A 26,377-nucleotide genomic window follows, 5' to 3' on the forward strand; every position below is an offset into this window, starting at 1 on the left:
CGTGAATCGTCGACTATCTCGGTCGACCAACTTGCTGAGACATATAATCGTTACAATATCCTGGCCCAGCGGTATAGACTTATTGCGGTTGATTGTTTTGCTTTTTGACCGTGTATAGAGCTTGACGAAACCACAGGAAGTCAGAAGATATAGTCCGCGAGTATGATGTCTGACTTATGTGTATACTCTACAAATTATTTTTTTAATAAGACAGGGATGGGGTCTATAACATTTCGTCTGAGCTAATCGTCGGTCTGTATAAATATAGGTCAGCTATACGAATAAATGTCTGGCTCTACATGGTATATATACAGGTCGATCAGCAGCGAGTTCTCTTGAAAGGACTTTGTCTACACAAACAACCTGGGAGCTTCTGTGCGCGCGCGCTCTCCTGCATGCCTGAAATCATGGCCATATTCGCGTGTTCCGAACCTGCAGACTTTCGTTGCCAACTTCTCGATGCCCCATATCATGCGTCGGGCATTTAGCGAGCGTTTCTTTTATTTCATTTCTTCGTTTCACAAGCTCAGCCTTAATGTTTTACCGTCATTATACGTATGTACAACCTTCGCTCTCTATATATAAGCCTACATGGACCCAACCAATTAATTCCAACGTTGTACATAGCTGCCACGGAACTCAAGGAACAATCGTTCAACCGCGTTGTTGACGAAGCCGGCTTGCAAAGCGTGTATATATATAATATGGCGCACGTTTTTATTACACTCGGGAACGACGTATACATACAGCGATTGTTTCTGGCGCACTTGGCGCTTACCCGCATATATATACGCTCGTGCGTGTTAAGTGGTGGCGAGGCGCGCACGCGATAACCTCGCCATCCGGATAGCATGCAGCAGCACGCGCTCCGCTCACACGCGCATATCGCCCGGACGTGCGTGCGTGCGTATACACATGCATGCGTGCTGTTGCTTTGATGGTGCGCGTTTATATGCTATGTACGTTATGCGGGCAATATATAAGGACTCGATTGCACCAACCGCCCGGCGGCGACTGCATTCGTTTCCGCTGGCAAATTGCCACTCGTGCGCCCGGGCGATCACGTAACGCGTACAGGAGTCGCCTTGCAGCGGAAGTGAATAAGACGGTAGAGGTTTGTCAAGAGAGGATCGAGAGGTTCTTAGACAAACATGCCGATTATATATCCGACATAAGTGTACACGTTCTGCGTATATGTATGACGTTTTAGCACGCGCGTCACGTATGTGTGTATGCAACGCGCGTTTACGCAGCACCAGCTGCGTGCCGCTGCTGTGTAAACGCGCAGCACGTTTCGGGTATGAACAGCGGCGCACTTGTTTGGTCCCGTGGGTCGCGTTAATCGTGGCTTAAGGTTTTTTCCGTACATATGAACCTTTATAGGTTATTATGTAGAGTATTAGGGAGGTTCAGTTTTAGGTTTCCAAATCAGAGAATACCTAAAGTTTTCCTAACCTAACCTAACTGTAACAACGCGGGAATGACGGGATTAAAAAAAAATCCTATGCTGCTGAGAGGAGGGGAGGAAGTTGCCGTGTTAACCGGCTGTGTGCTTGGGTTGGTATAATTATGTAGTACATGTCTGTTCCTTTTTTCTCGGAACTGTGGGAAGCGAATGTTTGGCGTCACGTGAACCTTATTTCGCTGTCCCGAGGCGCGGCTTTTTCGAGCCTGACTGTTCGCTCCAGTGTCTGGATATGTATGATCTCATCAAGGTCTGAAATCGTAAAGTGCGGGAACGCGCCCTATACGAAATATTTCTGATTGCCCTTCTAGATAATTCCTGTTGCGTTCATGTGGCATGTACACGTTGTACACGAGGCATGTACGCGACGTCAACCTGGCTTCATGACTTGGAAATGTGGTTCGTAGAAAGCTTTGCTCTCAACTAATTTTACGGCCTTATGACAAGATGATGCGAAACAGACGTCTTAAGCACTACCCCGTATATATTGCGTTTGATGTTCACTTCGGGACTTTATCGGCATGTAAAATACACGGAGGAAGAATGTGCTGCTTCTTGCACGAACTTCAACGGGGCATTGCAAGCGGCCAGGCTTTCATTAGCTTTAGCTCAAGGATATCTGCCAGCGTATACTCTGTGACGATAGTGTGGGCTTGCGCGTCATGCATTTCGGTGTAGCTTCTGAAAGGTGTAATGCGCTGACGTAACAATTGCGTTAACACTAGCAGCCTGACACGTGCAGCGTAGAAACATCGCGTGTAATCACACGTTGCGTAGAACGAAGATGAGTGCCATTGTACGCATCGTAATTATTAGTTTCATGCAGCAGTGGGTCCGCTTCACTGAAGCTTCGCTTCACGGTAATTTCATTACGTGCTGTTAATTGCTCTTTGTGACCCACGTACACTTCCATTTAAAACGTATAAAAGCGTTTGGTGATCTATTCACGAGGATATACTGCAGTATACTGCGAAGGTGCACCGTCGTCGCTACAATTTTGTCAAGTTCACCTGCCGCAGCTGCCCGAGGTGCTAACCGCAGTGGCAGTGCGGTGTCGTTCTAGGCAGAAGTTCATTCATTCATTCATTCATTCATTCATTCATTCATTCATTCATTCATTCATTCATTCATTCATTCTCAGGTGACCTATTAAACCCTGATACACCCGCGGCCTCTCCGTCCAGACCCGGGTGCTGCTCAGCTTGGGAAGGGTGCCGCGTTTAACCATTTCTTCGGCGCGCCTCAAGGCCGCTTGGTCTTAGTATAGCGCGGGAAAACAAACACGTTGTAAAAACAGTTTGTGCGAGACCTGAATCGTGTGTTCCCGCTTCCCCCCCCCCCCCTTCCTCCCTTCTGGTATCTTTTTGTCTGTGCTCTGTGTTCTTGTAATTATTATTAGCTCTTTTCGATCATCAATACACGCCCCACGAGATATATATGTGCGCGCACACACACACTCTCACTCCTACTGCGTTCCAGCATACACAGCGGTTCGGAGTCGGAGCCAAGTTTCGCGCTAGGGTTTATTTAAACTAGGCCGAGCACACTATATGTCTCTTCGGCTCTCTCTCTCTCTCTCTCTCACTCACTCCTTTGTACCGTCCGTAAAAAAAGAAAGGCGAGAGAGAGAGAGAGAGAGAGAGATTCGAGTTGTTGAGCGAGGAAGCGGCGTGCGATCTTCTTCTTTGCGCACCAGACTGCGGTGCAAGTTTGTTGCACAGTGTGTGGAGGAGACGCCTTTGCCATTGCAACGTGCGGCGCCGTCCTCGGCGTGCGTTGCTGTATGTTTGTGCAGTCGAGAGAAGCGTCGCGGAAGAACGCCGTGGAAAACAAACAGTTGCCTACACACGCAAACACGAGCGCGTATATAAATATATCTATAGATATTTCCTCACTCTTGTTCCCACCTTCTCCGCAGCTTGGGGGGAAGCTAACTCCGTTCGGCCCTCAAAGATGCGTGGTTGCGTGTGTGTGACGGTCGGGTCGCCGCGACTGGGGCTGTTCGCGGCTTTAGGGATCTCAGAGGGGGCGCTGGTTGTTTTAAGAAAGAAAAGCAATGATGCGTAAAAGGGAGGCCGGCGTTTCGGCGACTCTAGCGAAACGAAGCCGGGAAGCTGAGAGCATTTTAGGCTCCGGGTTTTTTCTTGACCGACGAGGTAAGAAGACTTCCTGCTTCTGTCTCCGCGGATATATAGCTCGTGTGATTGCTCGTTGTTTATGTTACGTCGTCGCGTAACGAGAGCTTAAATAAGAAGCAAACGGTGCGAAACGGACTCGGGGAAAAGTTTCGATGCGGTTGGAGCGTACTTTGGGGCTTCTTTCTGTCGCGCAACGATAATCGTGATGGATATCTCGCGTGCCTTTCGTTGCGTTATCCCCGCACTCCCGCTAGATGAATGAATGAATTAAGTTTATTGGTCAGGACTAAACTCCTGCAGGACCTCTGAGGTTGTGAAGGGGGGGGGGGGCGACAGCGGTAGGGATCCGTTACCTCCGCGGTCCAGCTCGTGGTCGTCTCGTCCTGCAAACCAGGCACATAGCTTACACTTCCATGATGATGTGTGTGGGGGTGGAGGGGGGCATTCCAGGAGCACGTGGTTATAGTTCGCGTAAGTGGGTGCGCTGCGGTAACATCCGGGATCGATGAATTGATCGGGGTATATATTCATTCGCTCCACAGTCGTACACGGCTGATTTATAGAATCGCTTATGACAATGGCGAGGGAAAAATCGATAACTATATAGCTAGCGCTCTAGCGCCTTCCGAGTGATTAGAGCGTCCTTCTTCAGTGCGGGAGGTACTGGGTTCGATTCCCAGTGCCGCTGCGCACCTACCGGTTTCCTTAATGGGGAGAGAGGTTACCCCATCCTGGTGCTCGGTGTTGTGGCTGCTCATTTGTCGAGAAGGGGGCCTCTCCCTTCTTTCTCTCCCCTTGCTGTGCTTAGCGTCTCGTGCTAAGCACGTACAGAAAGGGGAGTGAAAGAAGATGGTTGAGGCCAGCTTCCGGGTATTTAGATTTACGTGTGCTTTATTTTAAAGAGCCCCAGATGGCCAAAGTTAGTCCGGAGTGCCAACTTTTCGTGTTATGCTGATTCCTATGACGGAGGGATCAAACATGTTCTTAAACTCAACGTTCTACAGATGTTATCCGCAACGAAACTAATTGTCATACATTTAGACTGATTTTATACTGAAAAAAGGGCGGTTTTTTTCCTCCATTTGTACTACGTGGAGCTGTCTTTTTTTTTTTTTTTAGGTGGATCGCGTCAATGTTGTATCGGAAAATACGCGGTGTTTTCCGCGTGTTCGTGTGTTCGGCGGGAAAGCAAAGCTAACCGATGACACCCTCTCATATATATGGTGTGCGCGTTCATATCGATACAGGGTGTCGCCTCGTGACATCCGAGATGGATTTTTTTTTTTCTGGGGGCCACGATATATCGAGGAATAGAGGTCGTGAGTTAGGTCGTCTCTGTCTCCTCGGCTCCCAGTCGGCCGTGTTGTTGGCGAAGCCGGAGAGAGGCGCGGTCTGTCGGTCGGTCGTCGTATATCAGGCCGTCGTCGCCAGTGCGTCACGTTGCATTCCTCGAAGATAAACGAGCCGCCGGCGCGCACAGACGACATTTCTCGGAACGTCGCCATTGCCGACACGTCGCGAGGCGAAAACAAAAGGCGCTGCTGTTCCCCGGCGAATGATTCCCACGAGAGGTCGGCCTCGGACGCACTTATACCATATATACTTACTTCTATGCTTTTGGGAGCAACGGAAGTACAACGCCGCCGGCCGTTCTCCCGTTTCCGTGGGCGATGTCCAATAAAGTTGCGGCCGTGATGTAGCGACAAGGAGATGGGGAAGCATCGCCTATTGGGACTCTGTCGTCGTCTCTATACGTACTTCCGAAGTGTATAGCGGGACCGTGTCGCGTTTGGCTTCCGGCACCTCCACGCACGGCACATCGAGTTCCCTTTGCGAGAAGAAGAGACCGTCCGTCCTTTCGGATGTTGCAGCGCCATCGTCCACCCACTCGCTTTTCTGCAAGCTTTTTCAGGTCCGTCGCGATATATTCGGAGCACTATATCCAACTAAACGGAACGAAATGTCAGAGATGGAACATCTAATGAATGAGACGGAATGTCTAACCGCGACCCATGATGTCCGGCTTGGTGGTACTGTGGGTACGGGTATAGTTGCGGTGTTTGACTGCTGACTCGAAAGACGCGGGTTCGATCACTGTCGTGGCGCTCTCGCATTCCGATGCAGGCGAAATGCTATAGAGGCCCTTGTACTGTGCGTTGTTAGGGCACATTGAAGAACACCAGATGGTCGAAATTATCCGGAGCCCTCCACTACGGCGTTACTCATAGCCTTAGTCGCCTTGGGACGTTAAACACCATAAAATATCAAAAGGTGTCACAGCGCTAGCAGGCAGGGACGAGGAAGCCACAACGGGACGAGCGCTAACTTTCAATTGTGCTTGTCCGGGTCTGTTAACGCTTTTGATGCATTTAACCAGCTAGCCCAAAAAGTCAGGTTGACCATAAACCAAGCGACCCCTAATGACTGACGATACGAAATATCCGACCGGAACGGAATGTCATATGAGACAGAATGAAACAACAGAGAGAATGTTCACGTTCAGCAAGAGACATTGCGTGGATGTATAATGAGGCTGAATTCCCAAAACGAGATGAAATGTTGAACCGAGCTGGTATATACGGCAATGCCAACGTACGACGGTAACGGAACGTTCGACTGAGCCAACGGTCAGCGAGACTGGCAATATTAAACGTACTACTCTATTGTTTGGACGCGTTAGCGCTCGCGGTGGTCAATTGGTCAGCTATATATACACTTCTAGGAAAGGAGAAAGTGTGTGAAATAATAGAAGACTGAAGGAGTATGCTGATTTCAACCAACGCACGAAGCGGTTATCCTCACGTCTGCCATTTCCTTCGTCCAGGCGACGAAAGCCTATCCCCAGCAGCACAGAACTAAATCTGCGCCCTTTACAGAGAAAGCGAAGGGTGCGCCCTCTGGCGAATTAAAGGCGCGGGGGGTCCGGCGTAGCACGAGTGAATGCGCAACATTCAATGCCCACGCCCTTTCGCGCACGCCGTTTGCGGCTGCTGCTGCTGCTGCTGCTTATCGTTGCCACGCTCTCCGATGTCCGCAGCCGGCGAGACTGATCAGTCCATTAAACGAGCCCTAGGAAAGAAAAGAAAATAAAGAGTACGCGAGGACAAAAAAGGGGCGTCGGCGTGGCGCTGCTGCTTGAAGCGGTGCGGGCTGGTCCGCTTCTGCTCGGCATGCAGACACGCGCTGCCACCCCCCCCCCCTTCCCCCTCGGGACAAAGGTCAAGGACGACGCCGGCTGAGACGACTTCCTCGCAGCCGCCGCCTCGATCTAATTGACCCCGGGACCGCACGCCCGGCGAGAAGTAATCCGTTGGGCGCTGTGCTTATACAGTAGCGTAGACTGATTTGCCTGTGTAGTCGGGGCGCCGATGCAATCGCGCCGTCCGCATTGGGCCCTTTCTTATCAGTATTTGTTTGTTTTCATGATATTCTTTTTTCTGGGTCGACGTTGAGAGATTACTGCCAAGATGGCGACCAATTGTGCGCTGCTCGGAGAATATTGCGCGAAGAGTCTCACTCTCTCGTGTATTGTGCTTGAAATCGTGAACGCTGTAGTCACCATAAACGAGCAAAATCTTGCAGCCTATATGTAGCTTGACTTCTTACTACCCTTGCCCTTTCATGTAATGAGTTGTCACTCACTCACTCACTCACTCACTCACTCTCACTCACTCACTCACTCACTCACTCACTCACTCACTCACTCACTCACTCACTCACTCACTCACTCACTCACTCACTCACTCACTCACTCACTCACTCACTCACTCACTCACTCACTCACTCACTCACTCACTCACTCACTCACTCAACTCCTCACTCACTCACTCACTCACTCACTCACTCACTCACTCACTCACTCACTCACTCACTCACTCACTCACTCACTCACTCACTCACTCACTCACTCACTCACTCACTCACTCACTCACTCACTCACTCACTCACTCACTCACTCACTCACTCACTCACTCACTCACTCACTCACTCACTCACTCACTCACTCACTCACTCACTCACTCACTCACTCACTCACTCACTCACTCACTCACTCACTCACTCACTCACTCACTCACTCACTCACTCACTCACTCACTCACTCACTCTCACTTACTCACTCACCATACAGTACAGAGGAAGCCATGGTGTCATTTTAGGACGGAGGAGGACCCTGGAGTTCAGTCCTCTAGTAGGACACTTAATGTCTTTTGTTAACAGAGACCAGAGGCGTGATGAAACTTACTGGCAATGCGGTCGTTTTGGAAGGTGCATCTTCAGCTGCTGAACCCCCTAGCAGAGCCGGCGTACTATATTCATTACGCTGATCTTAACTTCACAAGAGACTCGCATAAGCGTGGAACGTTGATGCAAAACGCAAAATATAGCGCCTTTTCGCGGCGAAGCCGTGTATGACTCGTTGGTGGGATTTGTTCGTGTCCGCTGACAGGAAACTCTGGGAAATAAACGAATAACCCCAAACGAACTTCCTGGGGTGTCTGGATTTGAATCCGCGCCCCCACGCTCCGAAGGCGAGTGTCTTGACCACTGGGCAACACGCCTTTTTTTTCTTTATTGCCGGTTTTACATCACGCAAACGAAGACAACAAAACACCCATGCATGCTTGCAGAAAGTGTATATCTGTATGAATGAATTGTACCCGCAGTGCAAAACAAATCTAAGAAAAATTAAGGCAGCCTCGCACTAATGGTGCCAAGCCTGAAGGAGGTACGGAGCTGGGCAGTCTTTGTTTGTCTTTGTTTGTTTGGTTTTCCTTCTGTTCTATGGCACGTACCCACTCTTTGGGGATGGGCCAAGAATGCGTGGTTGAAACTTAAGGGGCGTCTAGCCCCTTAAGTTTCTAGCCCAACTTTCTGCCTTAAAATCTTATTCGAAGAATGTTAAATGGTTAAAAGAAAGGGAAGAAATGGCAATAATATAAGTAATACATCAAATTAAGACTTCAAAAATTATGCTATTGAGCTCGTATTCCAGAGAGCCGTATTAATCTGATCGGAACAATTTTGATGACATATTATATAGATTTAACCGCATTTTAATAACGAGTATTTTTGACGGCAAGATTAAAATACTACACTTTTAGTGGTTTGCATGAAATTACACACTTAGTTTATCTTCGGTTTTCTCTTTCTTTCCTCCTCTCTCTCTTCTTTTTAATCTTTTTCAGTTTTCTCTGTCTTTCTTTCTCTCTTTATTTCTATTTATTTCTGCTTTTTTTTCCCGTTCTTTCTCTCTATTTCTAGCTTGCTTCCTCTTCTTTTTTTTCTATTTTTATACGTTGTTTTGCCTTCGTTACGCCAAGCGACGACAGCATACGACAGCCCGGGCCCCTAAAGTGCTCCGCATTTAAGAGAGAGAGAGCACTTTCCATAAAAGCTTTGTCGACTTTCGTGGTAGCGGTTTAAAACCTCTCTGCAGGACAAGGTGTAAAGCCGTCATGGGGAATCGTACACATCATCAGTAAAATTGCGGCTTTGCGACAATTCGATGCCGAACAAGTTTTGCGGTTGACGAACGCTAGAAAGAAGAACACGCCATCGCGTTGCCGCTGAGTGGCGATCCATACAGTAAATCAGTTTGTACTTTTGTTGAAAATTCCGTGTAACCTTTGTGCCTTGTGCTAAACAGCTTCACTGCTCATACCTTCACAGAGTGGCTCCTCTTTTTTTTGACACGAGGGAAGCTTTTGTCAATAGATGTTTCTGCGCAGTAAATGCTAATTCTTTACTACACTTGTGAAGGTTCGGCTTAGGTAACACACGGCCTTTCCTTTCTTTCTTTCTCTCTTTCTTTCTTTCTTTCTTTCTTTCTTTCTTTCTTTCTTTCTTTCTTTCTTTCTTTCTTTCTTTCTTTCTTTCTTTCTTTCTTTGTATACCAATGCACTCGCCATGGTTAGGAGTTAAAGAAAAAAAATGCTGATCAAGCAGCTACATTTTGCTCGATTTGGGATTGATGTTTGGGCTTTCTGGCGTTTAGGTCTCGGGCTTTCTCGAGGCTGTTTGTCGCGAGCTTAAAAAAAAAGAAAAAAGAGTTGGCTGGGTGATTTGGCAGCAGGGAATTGTTTTCTGCGAGTGCCGTCAAATTGGAGTCAATATCAAGAAAGAGGTCATGGAAAAAAAAAAGATATAAATGCCGTGCTTCAGCGTGCACTTGGTAAACGCCGTAATTGAAGCGCTGCTTTTTGGGCCGAGCGGCCGATGCGCTGTCGTTGCTAAATATACGCTCAGGCGGCCGACCAGCGGCCGCGCAGCTGTCGTCATAGCCCGCGGCCGCCGTCGCAAACAGTAAACAGCGTATATAGTTCGTCGATCGAAGGTCCCGCCTGTGTTAATTGACCTCCATGGAATTCGGAACGTACGCGCGCACTTTCTCTCGCGATAACGGCTCACGCGTTGGGCAACTATATGTCAGAGGCGCAGCCAGTGGGTCAAGAGGGGTCGGACACCTTCCCGCCCCCCTCCCCCTCCTAAAGGCGTAGCCAGAAATTTGTGTGTGTGTGTGTGTGTGTGTGTGTGTGTGTGTGTGTGTGTGTGTGTGTGTGTGTGTGTGTGTGTGTGTGTGTGTGGAGTGGGGTGGGGTGGGGGGTGTTCAACCACCCCTTATGCATGTTCGTGCGTGTGTTCTTGTGTGCTTCGTGTATATATACACGTGAGTAATTAAAAAAAATTGAGGGGGTGAACCCCCAACCCCTCCCCCCCGGCCTTGAAATGAAATTCTCTCTACGCCCCAGCTTTTCATTCATTTGGCTTGCTTCGTTCATTTAACTGGTCAAGACGTATTTTTGGTCTATGTGGTTCATACTTCCAGTAAAACAGCGCCAAGGGAACGCAAGTGACCAGGCGAGAAGGCGCACGACACGTACACAGGGCGCTGTGTACCCTGTGTACGTTGTTTCAAATAAAAGAGAACGGAAGGGCGCGGAGCAGGGGCATCGGCCACGGGCGCTGGCTCGCTCAATTGCTTCGATGTACACCTTCGATAAAGCCAGACGTCCGGGTCCGAGCCTCATTCCCGTCTTTTCGTTATACTTACGTGTCGTTCCTCCTTTCCCTTGCGTTCTCTGGCGCAGTTTTTTTTTTGTTTTGTTTTTTCTGCAAGGCGTTCGTATAAGCTTGACCAAGCAAGCGGGTCGAATCAGAAGTATAGGGTTGACCTGCCTTCTATCCTCGGTAGAGTTGACCCAGAAGCAAGCCGCTCTCTTCCCGAAAAAAAAAAAAAAACGATCACTGGCTCGACATGTCCGCACGAGTCGACTTCATCGGGCGCGTTGTTCGGTGCACGTTCATCTTTGCGAAAAATGCGCTCGAACACACGAGCACGAAGGAGAAGGAAGTACAAATGTAAAATTCTCGTAAGGCATGTTGTGATATGGATTCTCTCCCCAAGATAAAAGCAGGGAATGACTCTCTCTGGTGGGAAAAAGAAGTTTGTCAAGGGCACATATGCATCAAACAGAAAGGGTGGTGCACTTAAAATAAAAGAAAAAAAATCGCTAGCTTAGCGTACGTGTGACAAGATATGAGCGCTGGTTTTGTATTATGATAATGGAGTCTTATAAAAGCATCGCGTTATAGAACTGATAAGAGATCTTTCACATTAGGAGATGCGGCGATCGATGCGTTTAGCGCCCCCTCCATTATCATAACAGAGAAAATAGTGCTCCTATCTAAGTCACACGCTGAGCTAGTGATGTTTGTTTTGTTGTTTTCTTGCCTTTTTGTTTGGCGCATGTGCCCTTGAGAAATTTTTTTTCCCACCGTGGAAAGTCATCTCGTGTTTTTTATCGTGCGCTAGAGGAGCCACACCGCGTGCATTATACAAGCTTCATAAAGAAAAAAAAATTAAACCTGCGTTTTAGAGTTAGCGCCAGTGTCGTCCTTCGTCTCCTACGTCCGTGTTGTTTGAGCGCCTTTTCCACCAAGGTGAATACATTCCAAAGACTCGCTACGATCCGGTCGAGTTGGAATTGATTCATCCTGAAACATTGCGCTTAAACAAACGGGGACGGAGTCCTTCTGTGTCTTTCTCTGCCCCTGTTTGTTTAGCGCGAAACGTTAAGAAGAGTACGTACCGTCTTGTCCAAATGTCCGATTTTGTTGCCCCGTACATGTTAGCTGTCGATGTTTCCTTGTAGATACCTTTGTTGAAAATTTACCGTAGGTGTAGCCATATGGGTTAGAGCAAGGAGGTTTAAAAAAGTCATTTTATTTTTAACCTCCTTTGGAGGGTTGGAAGTTGATTCAAGCCCTATCCCTTCCTCTTCCCCCCGAAATGAAATAGAGGGTATTGAATGAAATCCTGGCTATCCCCCTGGAAGGCAGAAATGCGATATGTAATTTTTGCGAGCGTTTGGCATTATTAGGTTGAAACAATTTAAGTGAATGCACGTAGTAAAAAAAAATAGAGATAGAGAGAGAGAGGGAGCTTTCTGTTCGGAGCTTGCAGAAACCTGAGTATTTCCGTCGAACACTCTATCGGGTGCATGGTGTAGGGTAAATTAAATTCTAGTTCCCCACCACGACGTACCTCATGATTATATCGTGGTTTTGGCGCGTAGAACCATAGAACCTTCTTTCTTTTTTTTTAAAGACAGGGTACGGAACTTGCGACCCCGCGCTCAACAGCAGCAAGACGGCGACTTGGGCTTGTTGGTAGACGTCTACCAACAAGCCCAAGTCGCCGTCTTGCTGCTGTTGAGCGCGGGGTCGCAAGTTCGGTACCCTGTCTTAAAAAAAGAAAAAGAAAGAAGGTTCTATGGTTCTACGCGCCAAAACCACGATATAATTATGAGGTACGTCGTGGTGGGGAACTCCGGGTTCATTTCGACCACCTGGGGTTCTTTTTAGCGTGCTCCTAAATCTGAGTACAAGGGCGGGTGGGTATCGAACTCGCGTCCTCGAGCTCAGCAGCACAACACCTTCCGCTAAACTTACCCTGCCTCGGCGGCGTATTATCGATGGGGGCTGGACTTGGAAGTGTGCGCTGTGTCATGGTAGTACCAGTATTACTTCGAAATGCATCCCGCGTGTGGTTGCCGCCGCTGGCTGTTCGCTACCGTCGGCAAGTTTTTTTTTTCGTTCGCTTTAATTCCTTTTGATTTGTGCCATAATTACTACGCTACAGCTAAAAACAAGAAATAATATACGGGCCATTTGCTAGCCATTCTTGTCGCTCTGATAAAGATTACCCGTCGCATTGGGCACCGCCGAACGCAAGAACCGAAACTGCGATGGTAGTCACGCTCAATATGACTTGCAACACGGGAGCGCGTGGCCTCACGAGTTCAAAGACTGCTCACGGCTTCCACTAGCCCTTATTTCCATAACTAAATGCTGTTCTCGCACTCGGGGATGATTCCAAATAAGAAAATATCGATTAGTTGCTGAAATGAAACCGAATTGAACCCATGAGTAATCTTTGAAGTCACGAGTCCACGCGCTCCCGTGTTGCAAGTCATATTGAGCGCGACTTCACATATCTGACGAAGGTTCTGCCTAGCTCTGGGGCTCCGCGTGCGGTCGGGCTCTTCGGAGGCCACGCGAGAACCATGGCCACGGCTGCCTGCTGCAGTGCTTCGCGCAGAGCTACCGGTCGACCGGCCAGCCGGCTGGCTGAGGTGGCCCCGATTCGCGACAGGAGTGTGTCGCGGCGGCAGCGAGACGCGCGTAACCAGAGGAGCCGGTGGCGGCAGCCACTCACTCGGAAGAGCGAGCAAAGCGGGCCGAGAGAACGAGTCGAGAAAGCAGAAAGATAAAGAAATGGACGTCGGGGCGCGCCGCATCGTCGCCAAGCCGGCAAGCGCGCGCGCACCATGCCCGTTCGAAAACGCTGCGCTGTGTTGGGGGAGTCGGACAGCAGCGGCCGTAGGCGTGCGCAGGTTTCCTCTTTAAAGGGGGGCAGTTTCATCGTAGCCCCCCCCCCCCTCCCCATCCTTGGTCGAGTCCAAAGGATAACGTGCTTCACAATTGATTAAAAAAAAAAAAAGGACAATGAAGCGGTGACGTACTTCTCATAATGGCCTACACGTGGTCACAGTGGCTTTCCTGTAGTAAAGACGGTAAAGATGGGAAGTAAACAGTTCTTGGAATGCAGCATCGGGGGCCTTCGGCCGCCATTGTCAAAAACCTGCGTGGCCGTAACCTTGCTCTTTAAACAATGACGGGACGGACGGTCCTACTGAGTAACAGTGCAAGGCAGACATTGCACCCACCCCCCCCCTAAGTATTGGCGGGGGGGGGGGGGGGACGACGATCGCGTCCCCTGCCCCCCTCGTGCGCACGCCTGTGGCAGCGGGCGAACCCCTTCTTGCACGAGGCGACGAGCCCGACCGCGGAGACTACAGAAAAGAGTGCGCTAACGTAGACGAGGAAAGAAAGGAAGCGGCTCGAGGGTAGTGTGGACGAGAGGAAAGCAGCCGCGCCGGTGGTGGAGGTGGTGGTTTATTTTTAAGCCTGACCCAGTCGCCGCCGCCGCCGCACCAGCCGAAGATCAGCGCAAGCGCGCGCATATGATGACGGTCTACGGGCAGAATCCGGCGGCCGGCGTGCAGCGCTGCCCGATGAGAGAGAGACCAGCAGGTAGCCGGCTTCTCTGCTCATCCAGCGTGTCGCATGTCCGAAAGCGCAGCCGCGCTGCGTGAATTCACCCTTGCCTTCAGCTCTTGGATTCGGCGGATTTCGTTGCGTATGAACCAGTAGCGTGCCAGCTAGCACATCTAATACATTTTTGTTCGGTGGATGCTCGACGGTCGCGGGATCCATCTCGGCTGTGGCGGTCGCATTTCGATGGAGGCGAAATGCCAGAGGCCCATGTACTATGCTATGTCAGTGCACGTGAAAGAACACCAGATGGTCGGAATTTCCAAAGTCCTCCACTACGGCATGCCTCATGTATGGCACATAGAACCCGAGATATTATTATTATTATTATCATCATCATCATCATCATTATTGTTATTATTATTATTATTATTATTATTATTATTATTATTATTATTATTATTATTATTATTATTATTATTATTTTCTTCAGATAAGACTGTTTTTTTCTGCTAATGGCAAGATGTTTAATCATTGAGAGAGAAATTTGACTTTTATTTTTGAATGACTCTTTGTCCGAACCATCAGCATCTTCCAATGTTATTAGGCGGTGCTTTAGGTTTGCGAAATTCTCTGTATTCGTTGAATAAGGAGCCGCAACTTGCCAGAACGTGGGGAAGAGTTGTTTGTGCGGTAAGGTCCAACTCGTCCACAATTAATTGGGGAGGGATGTAGGAAATACCGTGAGAACTCAGCATGAGGACACATCCCGTTTATTTTGAGAACGCTTACGAAGCCCTCACGCGTGTGACCAAACATTCCTGATGTCGTTCTGTAAAGTGCTTTACGACTGCTTGTGACACACATTATTGGCCAACGTGAATGTTTCTGCTTGCCCAGTGATGGAAGTGTCGAGGCACTTGATTATGCAGGGAGGCAGGGGAAATGTGATTGTCGCTGTCTGCACCGATTCTGCTTTCTGTGCTTTTTAGAAATACAATGTACATCAGGCCACACAATGGGAATGATCAGCATATGCATGCATCTTGTGTGCTAGGAAGTGAGCGTGTTCGTTTCCCTGCGACCACTGGTGTTATAGTACCCGCTTGCCATTAAACTAATCATTTTCAAAGGCACTAGACATCATTGAATGAGTACATATGCTGTAATGAGTATAGGTTTCTGAACCGATCTCTTGCGATTTAGATTCATATTTTGGGCTAGTAAAGGGTGGCTAGCAAAGGGTTGCTTTCATAGGCTGCTGCCTCGAGCCCATGAGAGCCCACATTTATTCAGCTGATAACAGTGAAACCTCGCAAAAAAAAAAAAAAAAGACCGATGGTTATTTAGTCAAATGAGACATAGAGTTTATTCAATTCAAAGTGGATGTTTAAGAAGTGTGTGCTGAAGTGGTTACAGAATGTGAACAATTGATACATGTTTTAGCTTGCGATTTGCAATGGCACTCACTTCAGTGTGATTCTTCGCATTTGCGTGCACGAATTGAAGTTCTCGTGCTGAAAATTTTATGCAGCTCATATTTTCAGTCTGCCGTGTCTAATTTGTCGTACGACCCAGTCTTTACCAGTTACGAAGTTTAAGGCCTTGCAGCGTAATTGCTTCCATCTACGTGCTCTGCTTCGGCCATTTTCGATGTCGTTTGTGCCAACTGGTATTGTCACAGCTTGTGAATGTTCAGTCCGGGCCATTTCTGTAAACTACCCTCACAAAGAAAAAAAAAGGGAATCTGTTGTTCGTGTCCTACAGCAAATGCTCACCTGCCATTGTTCTCGTGTTTTTTCAAACAGGAGCGGGTACTCGTTTTTGCTCTTGCGCAACTGCACCAACACTTACACGAGGCACCTATACCTTAGAGAACAAAAGGCTGCTCACGTCGTGTTGCATGTCTTTGGGCTCACGCCTGATCGACACTCTTGGCTCGCACTCAAGGGTCTGACAGGCAAACTATCTGTCAGTAGCGCGGACGGGCAAAATGAATAGCTGCTGGCTTCTGCAGGGAGTATTTTGGCGAGTTGGAAAGCCCGTCTCTTGACTGCGTGCACTGTCAGTAGGGGACCTCAAGGTGCTTGCTCTAGAGCCTGGCCTCTTGTAGCCCATCCATGCACCTTGTTTTTGGCCAAGGCCAGATGAGTAATCCCCTGGATTGCATCCATCGTGCGTGACTTTTTTTTTTGTTAGGTGGCCTATTTTAGCCGCAATTTACTTCTTCTACAGCCTGCTTAGTGAAGGGTGAATTTCTTCTTTATGCTGCTCATGAATTTGCGCACAAGGGCCATATTCTGAGGCGATCACTTGTGGAGACAGTGTTGCCTTGCGTGATGTAGGATCTCGCGTGTCCAATGACTTCAGCACACGCCTTTCCTCAACCAGAAAGTAAGCGTGCACCAAAGGCGATGCTGTAGCGATATCTCAAAAAGTGATCGTCCCAGAACACGGCCTCAGAACTTTGTTAAAAGGGCACGGGTAGCTGTATGAAGTTTGTGCGCACATATCCAGTTGTTTGAAGATGCAAATGCTGCAAGAATATTTGTCACTTTATATTATCTTTATGGATGAATAAAATAAATAAGTGTTTTTTTACATGCTTCGTTATTGATACCCGATGCCATCATTGGGTCAGGGGAAATTGACTAGAAACAAAGAAAATGTGTGATATAAAGTGTCAGTTTTATATAACATGTGAACACTGAAATTTTAAGTTTACATGTTGTGTCTGTTCTTGAAGAATGCACAGTGTATTCTCAACTTGCTTAAACAACACCTACCCAGTTTCTAGCTTACCTCTAGAGTTGCTAACATGGAGAAATTCAGTGCACATAGCACATAACTCTGTGCTATGTGCACAGAGCTGTGCATTTGCTGACTCTATTGCTCACTTATGGGCAATGGTGGAGAAGTATGTACATACGTTTTTGTTAAAAGTAGAGGGAACCTTGTTACAAATGGAAAACATGAATTGACTGACTACTTCACGATAGAGCATGCATCTTACATAATATTTTTTTTTTTGCCAGTGTTTATGGGTGGGAAAGCTATAGGTAACCAAGCAGGGTTGTATAGATCCACTTTTGATGAAGTAACACCACCATTGTAAAACGTACCTGTAGTTTGGCAGTCTGACTCAATATCGGTGCTAGCTGCAGCTTGTCAAATGAAAGTGTTTAAGTCAAGCCGAGTGGAATTTTCGGGATGCCTGAGAAAGCACTGCAAGTGGTTAATAAGTGTTCTGCTCTTTTAAATGTGGTGTTAAGCAGAGTTTCCAAATAATGCAAATTTGTTCTAAAATTTCCAATTCTCAAAGCTTATAGTTGTGGCTGTCGTAAATGCACCAATAAATTAGATTTTTTATGCGCATGAACTTTAGTGCAGAAGTAGTTTTCAAAGAAGTATAAATAAAATAATGGGCCTTTTTTTTTCAGAGCTTGGTCTTTCATACCCACTCTGTTCAGACTTCCCTCTCACTTCAGAAAACTTACAAGGTCAATTGATATTTCAGCCACTGTTACATTGGCATTTCATAAGTTCACGAATATTTCAGTTTGTCTGTGGTACAGATTGTTGCAGCTGCAACTCTAGAGCAGAGCGCCCACTGCGAGTTTCTATTTAGAAGCAAAGTTTGTGAATTTTTTAATGTACATTCAACATTTAGATTACTGAAACAACCTCACACTTTTTTTTTGCTAGGTTTAAGTATTTTTTGCCTTTAGTTGCAGCGCTCCTCAAACGTTCAAGTTAGCATGCATGTCAGTGCCTAACAAGGATTTTCAAAAATCATTCTTTTTAGTTTGTTGAATTACACGAATTTATTGGGCTGCTGTTGATTAGATAATTAATATTTAAAAGCTGAAAACAGAGTTGTTGAAGTGTGTCTGCTGAATGTCATCTCACAAGTTTCACAAAAGATAAGTCTATCTCAACTGATAACGCTATCCTTGTGTGCCAGATTGGGCCATTAGTCAGTTCTCGTGGCTTCCACTTTGGTCAAGTACACCCAAAATATGCTTATCCATGCTTATCCTTTGGCTATCTTTCTCTTTTCACCCATCACGAACTGTGCTCGGTTCTCATGGAACTCGTTTTGGTGTCATTCTTCCATTTGTAGCACATTGTGCACTTCTTCCTTATCATCTGTGTGTCTTCTCTGTTTAGTGCTTGGTTTATCTTGGAGTTGTTAGACCTTCAAGGCTTTTGCTGGCCAGACATAACAGTGGCTCTTTCTTGTGACCACAGTCTTTTGCCAAGCTTCCTCACAGTGGCGTAGTTGGCTCGTCGCCGTCGTACCGATGAAAAGCACTGCATGGGCTGGGTGAAGAAAGCTTGAGTGATAAGGTTTTTGTACTACTGTTTGAAAATGTGCTGACTCACTCAACTTTATACTTTGATGCACCCTTTCTTGCCAGGTTAAGAACCCCAGCACTTCTCTTTTTTGTGCAAATGGAAACACTTCCCGACAGAGAGAGAAAGGTCTGCAGTTTGCCGTCTGTGAACGTGGGCAGCTAGAATGCTTGAGTCGTGTATATTTAGTGAGAAATAGCAAGACTGCACACAGTGCACGAGGCTAGATTTGAATGTAGAATGACTCACCCTGAGCAAATGTAAACTTCTTGCATTTTTGCCTATGTTGTATTGACTTGCTTGGTGTGGCTGCTGGCTGAGTAATTTGACTTCTTTGCGCTAAACCTGATCTACAGCGTAAGGTTGTATGTGAGGAGAAGCTTGGTTTGCGCTACCTTGGTGATTCACGTTTCATGAATGCAATGGTGCGAAATAGATGCCGACAAAGAATACACCGAACATGACAACAGTGAGGCGCCTTTCCTGTTGCATGCATTGTTCGTTCACATCTGTTTTGTGTCGATTTTCTAACAGTTATGTCTGCCTCGTTACGACATATGTAACTGATACGCTGTCCTAACCTGTGCTCTATGTTTTTTTGTTTAGCTAATTCTTTTCTCTTTGCCAAATCCTTTATGCTGAACTTCGTTGGCTCGTGGGCAACAATGCTTTAAATAATTACGATGAATAATGTAGAAATGCAGCTTTCGTGCAACAGTAGGGGAGGGGTGTGTGTTCTTTTGGCCTTAGCTTCATTTTAAATTAATGAATGTTCCTTGGAGAATACTCAGAACATAGTTAGCCACAGAGGAGTAATAATGGGGACGAGTAGCACACCAGCTGGCCTAAGTCATCTATGCCATGTCCGTCCTCACTGATAAATTATAAAGATCATGAGAACACAAGCTCAGTGTAAATGTAAAGATTCCTTTCACTCAATTCTATTTCTTTTTTCACCATCCACTGTTCAAAGCTAGCTGATCCTGCTCATAATGAACGCAGAGTGCTTCTCATATCTGGGTAAAACATGACAAAGAGCGTTATTGGAATATTATCATTGCATTTCCGACCCCTAAGCTCAGTTTATCTAAAGAAATATGGTTTTTAGAGTGATGCTAATAGATATGGACTGAGGTGACAGGGAATCTTCTTGGTATTGCACGTATATATACGAGGCAATCTGTGTTGCCTTTTCTCAACTTTTCGTCTGACCCATTCTTTTCCCCCTCTTCGCGACACCATGGAACTTGCTGAACTTTTTTGAACAAATTCGAGACTAGTTGGGGAAAAGATTTTAGCTACTAATTGTTCCGGTTGAAAGGTCATTCATTTATTTGAAGTGCTAAAGCATGCCTGACAGTCACACATGCGTTGTGTTTGCCTAATGCAGTTTTTAACTCGCTTTTTCTTTTTGTTTCTTTCCTTGGGTGCTGTTTTACTAGGATTGTTTGCGAAGAAATGTCCTTATTCAGTGGACCTTGAACGGTACTGTTTGCCTCAGCTGGTCCCCCCTGTGCCAGTGCTTGAATAAACTTTCGGTCCCATTTCTCCACAAGAGTGTTTGTTCAAGACGAGGGGCGGGGCTCTCTTGCTTCCACTGGGCCCCGCCCCCTTCTCTTTGTGACCGCTTGTAACTCCTTGCGTTTTTCTTTTCGCCTTTTTTCTTTACGTTTGTAAAGTGCAGCGTAAGGGTCATTACAACTCGTGCCGCCTGCCATTTCCTCGACAATGGTTCTCTTTTGCCTGGCTCCGCAAAAGTGAGGAGGTGGAAATGATCCTTGCCGCTCCTTAAATGACAGTTGTGTGCGCTCGCGTGCGTCCTTTGTCACTTGACTTGCCTCACAGCAGAATGTGGACAAAGAAACAACAAGAAAAAGAACGCGGGCATATATATATAAAAAAGGGAGGGCATGCACCTTTCTTTGCCTGTCGTTCGGGGCGTTGTTAGCAGTTGGCCAAACACACTTTGGAAAATTCCTGAGTGAGCTGGCTTGAGCAAAAATAAAAGAGCACGGGGGGAGACTGGTATGGGGGGCATGCTCTCTCCAGGAATGTGTCGCGCTTTCCACGTGTTTACTCTTTCGGACTTCATTCCAAAGGCGGGGTGGCGATGGAGAGTTGGCTGCTCTGTTAACACTACCGCTGTTAATTTTTGCTGCTTTCGTTGCTTTTTTTTTTACCCCGCTCATTTCTGAGAGATGCCTGAAATTTGCTTGTGTTGTTTTGTTGGTATTTCATGCAACAATAGTGCATAATTATTTTACAAGCTGTGCTATGATGCGAAGGGAACTAATACACAGAATGTGAATTGTACTGACAGGCAGCATTGTTGACTGCATTTAAAAAAGAAAAAAAAAACGCTAGAGACACATTGGTATGTCACTGGTCTTGTGTTTCTTGTGTCTGCTCTTCCATGGTTCAGCCAGAAAGGATATTGTTTCGCATGGTGCTTTCTTCTTCTTTTGTTTAGAATTCCACCAATATTTAATGCGTGCATTTACATTGTAGGCCAAGAATTAAGTGTGGGGTTCCGGACTCTTCACATATGCTACTGGTAGACTTTGTAATTCAGCTTCATTTACTGCTTTCTTAGTTAGGCACAATCTTATTGTGTTTTGCTTTGACCTTATTTATGATGCTTTTACTAAGAGTCTGCATTTCAAATGCCCAATCGATTTTGCAATATGCTGCGTGCATCAATTGCTGATTTCTAGCCCGAAATCCACTCGTTAAAACCTAGTATGAATGGCTTATTTCATTGCTAGTATTAAAGATTGGCACCATCTTAGCTCGCTCTAAATACTCCCATGTCGTTAATTGTGCCAGATCCTAGCCATCCTTTGAAACGTTTGTAGCATAAATAAAGGGTTTGTTTTTTCTCTTTTTCTTTCTTTCATGTTTGTCTCTAGAGAGTCAGTTTTTTTGCCTGCATTTTAAGCTTGATGCTTATTCTTATTAAAAGGGAGGAGGTCGCATGTCCTTTGTTCCTTTGCACCTCGTTCACACCTTTGATAAATAAATCTTGTCAGACTAGCCCTGCAGGCAACATCATAGCTTAAGCTTAGTTGATTCTGAGAACTATGTTTATTACAGAAAGGAAACTATTTGTTGTTATTTGTTGTTATAGCTCATTCATTTAGTTCTGCATACAGTACAATCTGACTAGCATTAAGTTCTCAGTTCAATAACTGTGTCCTTCTTCATCACATTTACAGGCACCGAGAATTTAAGTGAGAGTTAACGTCAAAATAATTGTGTGTTTGACGATAGTGCCTTGGCTCGCACGTTCTTAAATAAATGGGGCTCACTAGTTCAGCTGGATTTGTTCATTATTTTCATGCTCACGGAATTTTAATCACAAGAGTAAAAGCAAGAAGATCATTAAGTTCTAAAGAACCTGGAATGCATTCTGGAATTGAAATTGTCTCAAACCAGAATGTCAGTTTGCTTTCACCTATGTTATTTTTTTATTTATTCAATACTGCGGACTCGTGGTCCAAACAGGGTGGTCAATACAAATATGAAGGGAGCAGCAATGAAGGAACAACAATAATTAGGACTGGAAAACATTATTTCGCAGTCTGATCAGGTGTTTTGGTAAGGCAGTTTCATTCACTAATTGTTCAGAGGAAATAAACAAACTTGAATGGGTCAGTGCAAGCAAAATATGAGGTTAGGGCATTTTGTTGGTGTGACAACAGGTGAAAACAAACGAGCGCTTATTGAAAACTCGTGGGAATATGCAAGTAAAATAAAACAAACCGAATCCATCATTTAAAAGTACATCGTGGCATTCCATTTGTACACAAGTTAAGCCTTTTATTGTCTCTAACCAGCAAACACTTGTGGAAACCAGCAAAAGCCAACTGCTAACTATTATAGTATGGACTTGACTAATAGCTTAGTCTTCTTGGTGTCATTCTTCTCGGCGGCACACAGCTCTATAGCCCTTTGTATTGGATATTGGGAGAGTGTTTCGTTTTTTTGTCTCTAACCAACAAACACTTGTGGAAACCAGCAAAAGCCAACTGCTAACTATTATAGTATGGACTTGACTAATAGCTTAGTCTTCTTGGTGTCAGTCTTCACGGCGGCACGCAGCTCTATAGCCTTTTGTATTGGATATTGGGAGAGTGTTTCGTTTTTTTGTCTCTAACCAACAAACATTTGTGGAAACCAGCAAAGGCCAAACTTCAAGGGACCCAAAAAAATAGTTCACTTAACTGAAAGTTCACTAAACTGAATATTCACTAGAATATGGAACAGCATTAGGCACAGCAGACATTAGAGTCAAAAGTGTGAAATGCAGTTTATTTTGAAAAGAAATCTGTAATTTTCATTTGGACTGGTGCCCTTAAAGCGCAAGAAGAGACAAAGCTTTCCAGAGAGTCTGCGTTTCTGTGCACTGCCTCTGGCACAGCTTGTTGCTGAGACACGAAGCCTCGCAACTTTCTAAAATACTCTACCGCCTCGGCTGGAGTTACAGGATTTGAACCTGCCGCAGATGGATGGGCGATTTCGTGGCGGCTCGCATCGGCTATGCCAGTGCTGCAGTGCACAAAACTTCGTTGAATTGATTTAAAAAATGAGCCTGGGTCCGCGGATCAAGTTCGTTCAACTGAAAAGTTCACTATTCTGAAATTCGTTTAACTGAAAGATTTTTGCATAGAATGCATAAGAAAATCGCCGGGGATTTTCTAAAAGTTCGTTATTCTGAAATATTCGTTAAACCGACGTTCACGCAGCTCTATAGCCTTTTGATTGGATATTGGGAGAGTGTTTCGTTTTTTTGTCTCTAACCAACAAACACTTGTGGAAACCAGCAAAAGCCAACTGCTAACTATTATAGTAAGGACTCGACTAGTAACGTAGTCTACTTGGTGTCAGTCTTCTCGGCAACACACAGCTCTATAGCTTTTTGTATTGGATATTGGGAGAGTGCTTCGTTTTAATGACATTGTTCTCAGAAGCTCAATGGTGCTCACACTTCTTGTATGTTCTCTCTCTCTCTCTGGTGCAGGATGGGGAGGGAAGCGTAGCCGTTTCTAGTCTTAAGGCCACCGGTGGACAGCATAATGTCCAAGGGTGGAGAAGGTGACATCTCTTCCTGGACAAATCAAGTGAGTCAGTGCGCGGATGTATAAGAATCAATGCGAGATTATGTTTTTCTCGGCAAAGACACATGGCCCTCTTCGTAGATTTACAGCTTATGGCAAAAATTGTTAGTGATGGTGTCATAATTCGTGTGGTAATTTCTGACAATCTTTTAACAAAAGACACCAAAGCGAAAGTTGAGCTGTGTTAAGTATGCAAAAAAGTGTCATTTGATTGAGGGGACTGGGCAAGCCAGACTGGAGGCAATAAAGGCTGAACTTGCCAAACTCATTCATGGGCTTCCTTAAGAATGCAGTGATTTTACTGAACATGGCAGCACCAAATAAAATAAAATATTTTAAGTCGATGACATCTCACTGATGTACCAGCACTGAAGTTTTTGGTGCAAAATTTAAAAAACAAAAAGAGAGAGAAATTTTCGCCTTAATTCTATCTTCTAATAATCAATCTGTTGCTGCGAAATTACTGAAAGTAGTTTGCAAACCAGAATGAGTGCAAACAAGAAAAATACTTAACAGTCCAAACTGATTGACTGTTTATCTTTTGGATCTCTTAAGTTTGTTTCTTTGTAAGTAACTTTTCGATTAATCATTTTACGGTACACTCTGCCGTTCGGAAACCGAAGCCAGTCGTTGTTCCTGGCATGTCCATTTAAAGGGTACCCTGGGACAAGCACTGCTTGAGACATCTGTTTCAAAATTTAGTGGTGAAGTGTAACATCGTACTATTATTTGACTTTGTCCCAGACTCCTTCTAGAGAGCACTGTGGGGGAAATGATGCATGTGACATGAATGCATACATCTGCAAACTTGAGGATGCATATCTTGAAACCAATGCTACTCACAGAACATCTTACTAAGTGAGCCTGCCTTGCACACTAAACAGAGCAAGAAAAAGGACAAGCATACTTCAACTGTAGTATGACCCTTAAGTGTAACTGCCGTTGAGTGGAATGCAGTTAGTTTCAGCTGTTGGTTGACGAGGGTTTTGCGCATGCGTTCGTTCTCTTCCAGGATCAAGCAGCAGGCAAGAAGGAAACCAAGGAGGACAAGGCATGGCATGGGGTGAGGACAGTGGTGTTGCAGCGGTCCAGCCCGAACGAGGACCTGGGCTTTACGCTCAGGCACTTCGTGGTTTACCCTCCCGATGCCATCAAGGTGAGCTTACCTTTACGTACGTGCGGTAGCTTTTATGAACCCCCACAGCATAGGCGTTGGCAATGGGGTGCAAGAGGGGCACTTGCCCCCCCCCCCCCCCCCGCAAGACAAAATCCTGCCAACGCCCATGCTCCACAGTCTCTCAAAGTTCATGTCATGTCCATCTTCGTCACGTTCAAGGCATTGCCTTAGGATCGTCTAAGCTGAGGATATCAACAGAGTACTTTGGAAACTATCCAGATTTTCCTGGCAACTATATCCCACCTAAAACCTAATGACACTACTATACGTACGCGACATACTTTTACGTGGTCTGTTCCTCGTTACCGAACCACCTATAACTTACAAGCACTGCACTATAATTTACCATCCATCCTAAATGAATATGCCGAACTTACTACTGCTACACACCGGCAGTTGCGTGAATTTTTCGCGTCTATGTTGTAGCTCTCACGTTGATATGTCTTGATTGTGCAAACTTTAGCCTATCTTGTCATACCGCATTTCTATTTCAGTTTTCTGTTTTGTCATCTTTACGCGATATTGTTATTCTTTAAAATTTCTGTACTTTCAGGAAACCTTCAGGTTCACAGTATGCTGTTTTTTTTTTGTTTTTTTTTTTGTTTTATTTTTGCAATTTGCAGTACCTTTTTGTATTACAAAGTTGTTTATGCTGTACTAAACGTTTGAATGCAAATTTTACTGTGACTCTCTGTATGCTATTGCTATTGCTTGATGTAATCCTAAATGCAACTCTTACAGTATTACTCATGTATGTTTAAGTATGATCTTACATGCCCATTTGTACTGTAAACGTCGTAGGCTGCCAATGTAAGGGTCTTCAGGGACCAAGTCAAGCTGCCTAGAGCAGCTTTTAGCCCTAAAAGACTATCCAGATTTTTCTGGTGAAATAAACTTTGACTTTGAAACTTTGAAAGCTTGAAACACTTGAAATGTGGTCAAAGTTGACTAAATAGCTCTGTAGTCCATCTCATGTTATGCCCTTTCATGTTTTCGGAGAGGGAATGTGGCAATTGCAACCTTCCTCCAAATCTGAGGATGCAAATGCATGCTCTGGCCCCATGTTGTGCACAATGTCTATTTGGCCTTTTCTCGTCGAATGCATAGTATAAAATCTGCACAAAATATGCTGACTGCCAACTTGCTTTATTGACATTTGCTGAGTCACTCAGTTGGGTTTGCAACATTGTCTGGGTGAAGTTTGTCATTTATTGAATAATGAAGGCATTGCGATGCTATTTTTCCCAATTAGCCCTATCTCGTTTTCCTAGAGGAATTGTGGAGAGCAGTGCTGTTTCACGATGGAGCACAGCGTGGAGTATGGTTTTTTGCTTGAGACACTATTGCATTCATTATGACCTGCAGTTCATGAGTGGTGGGATCGTGGATACCTTTCTACTTTTTTTTGTGCAGACACAGCTTGTACATTGTGTCTCATATTGAATATGATAGTGCATTGTAGCTTGTTGTCAAGTCAGAAAAGTTTGCAACACCTGTTTGTTTGTGGCACGCCCCAATTCAGGTTTTCACAGGTTACTGCAAGAGAGGATGGAATATGGATTTCTCG

General features: G+C 45.7%; 1 protein-coding gene across 3 annotated transcripts in view; it reads left to right on the forward strand.

The window, feature by feature from the left end:
• Window positions 1-26,377, forward strand: part of LOC119386985 (rho GTPase-activating protein 23) — an 88,300-nt gene that overhangs the window by 18,936 nt on the left and 42,987 nt on the right. For all 3 annotated transcript variants that reach the window (XM_037654279.2, XM_037654280.2, XM_037654283.2), the window contains exons 2-3: window positions 23,537-23,636; window positions 24,646-24,789. In XM_037654279.2, the coding sequence (XP_037510207.1) occupies window positions 23,592-23,636; window positions 24,646-24,789 (189 nt within the window). In that variant the 5' untranslated portion in view covers window positions 23,537-23,591. The remainder of the gene's footprint in view (window positions 1-23,536; window positions 23,637-24,645; window positions 24,790-26,377) is intronic.

This window comes from Rhipicephalus sanguineus, chromosome 3 (assembly GCF_013339695.2).
Source record: "Rhipicephalus sanguineus isolate Rsan-2018 chromosome 3, BIME_Rsan_1.4, whole genome shotgun sequence".
Taxonomy (NCBI): Eukaryota; Metazoa; Arthropoda; class Arachnida; order Ixodida; family Ixodidae; genus Rhipicephalus; species Rhipicephalus sanguineus.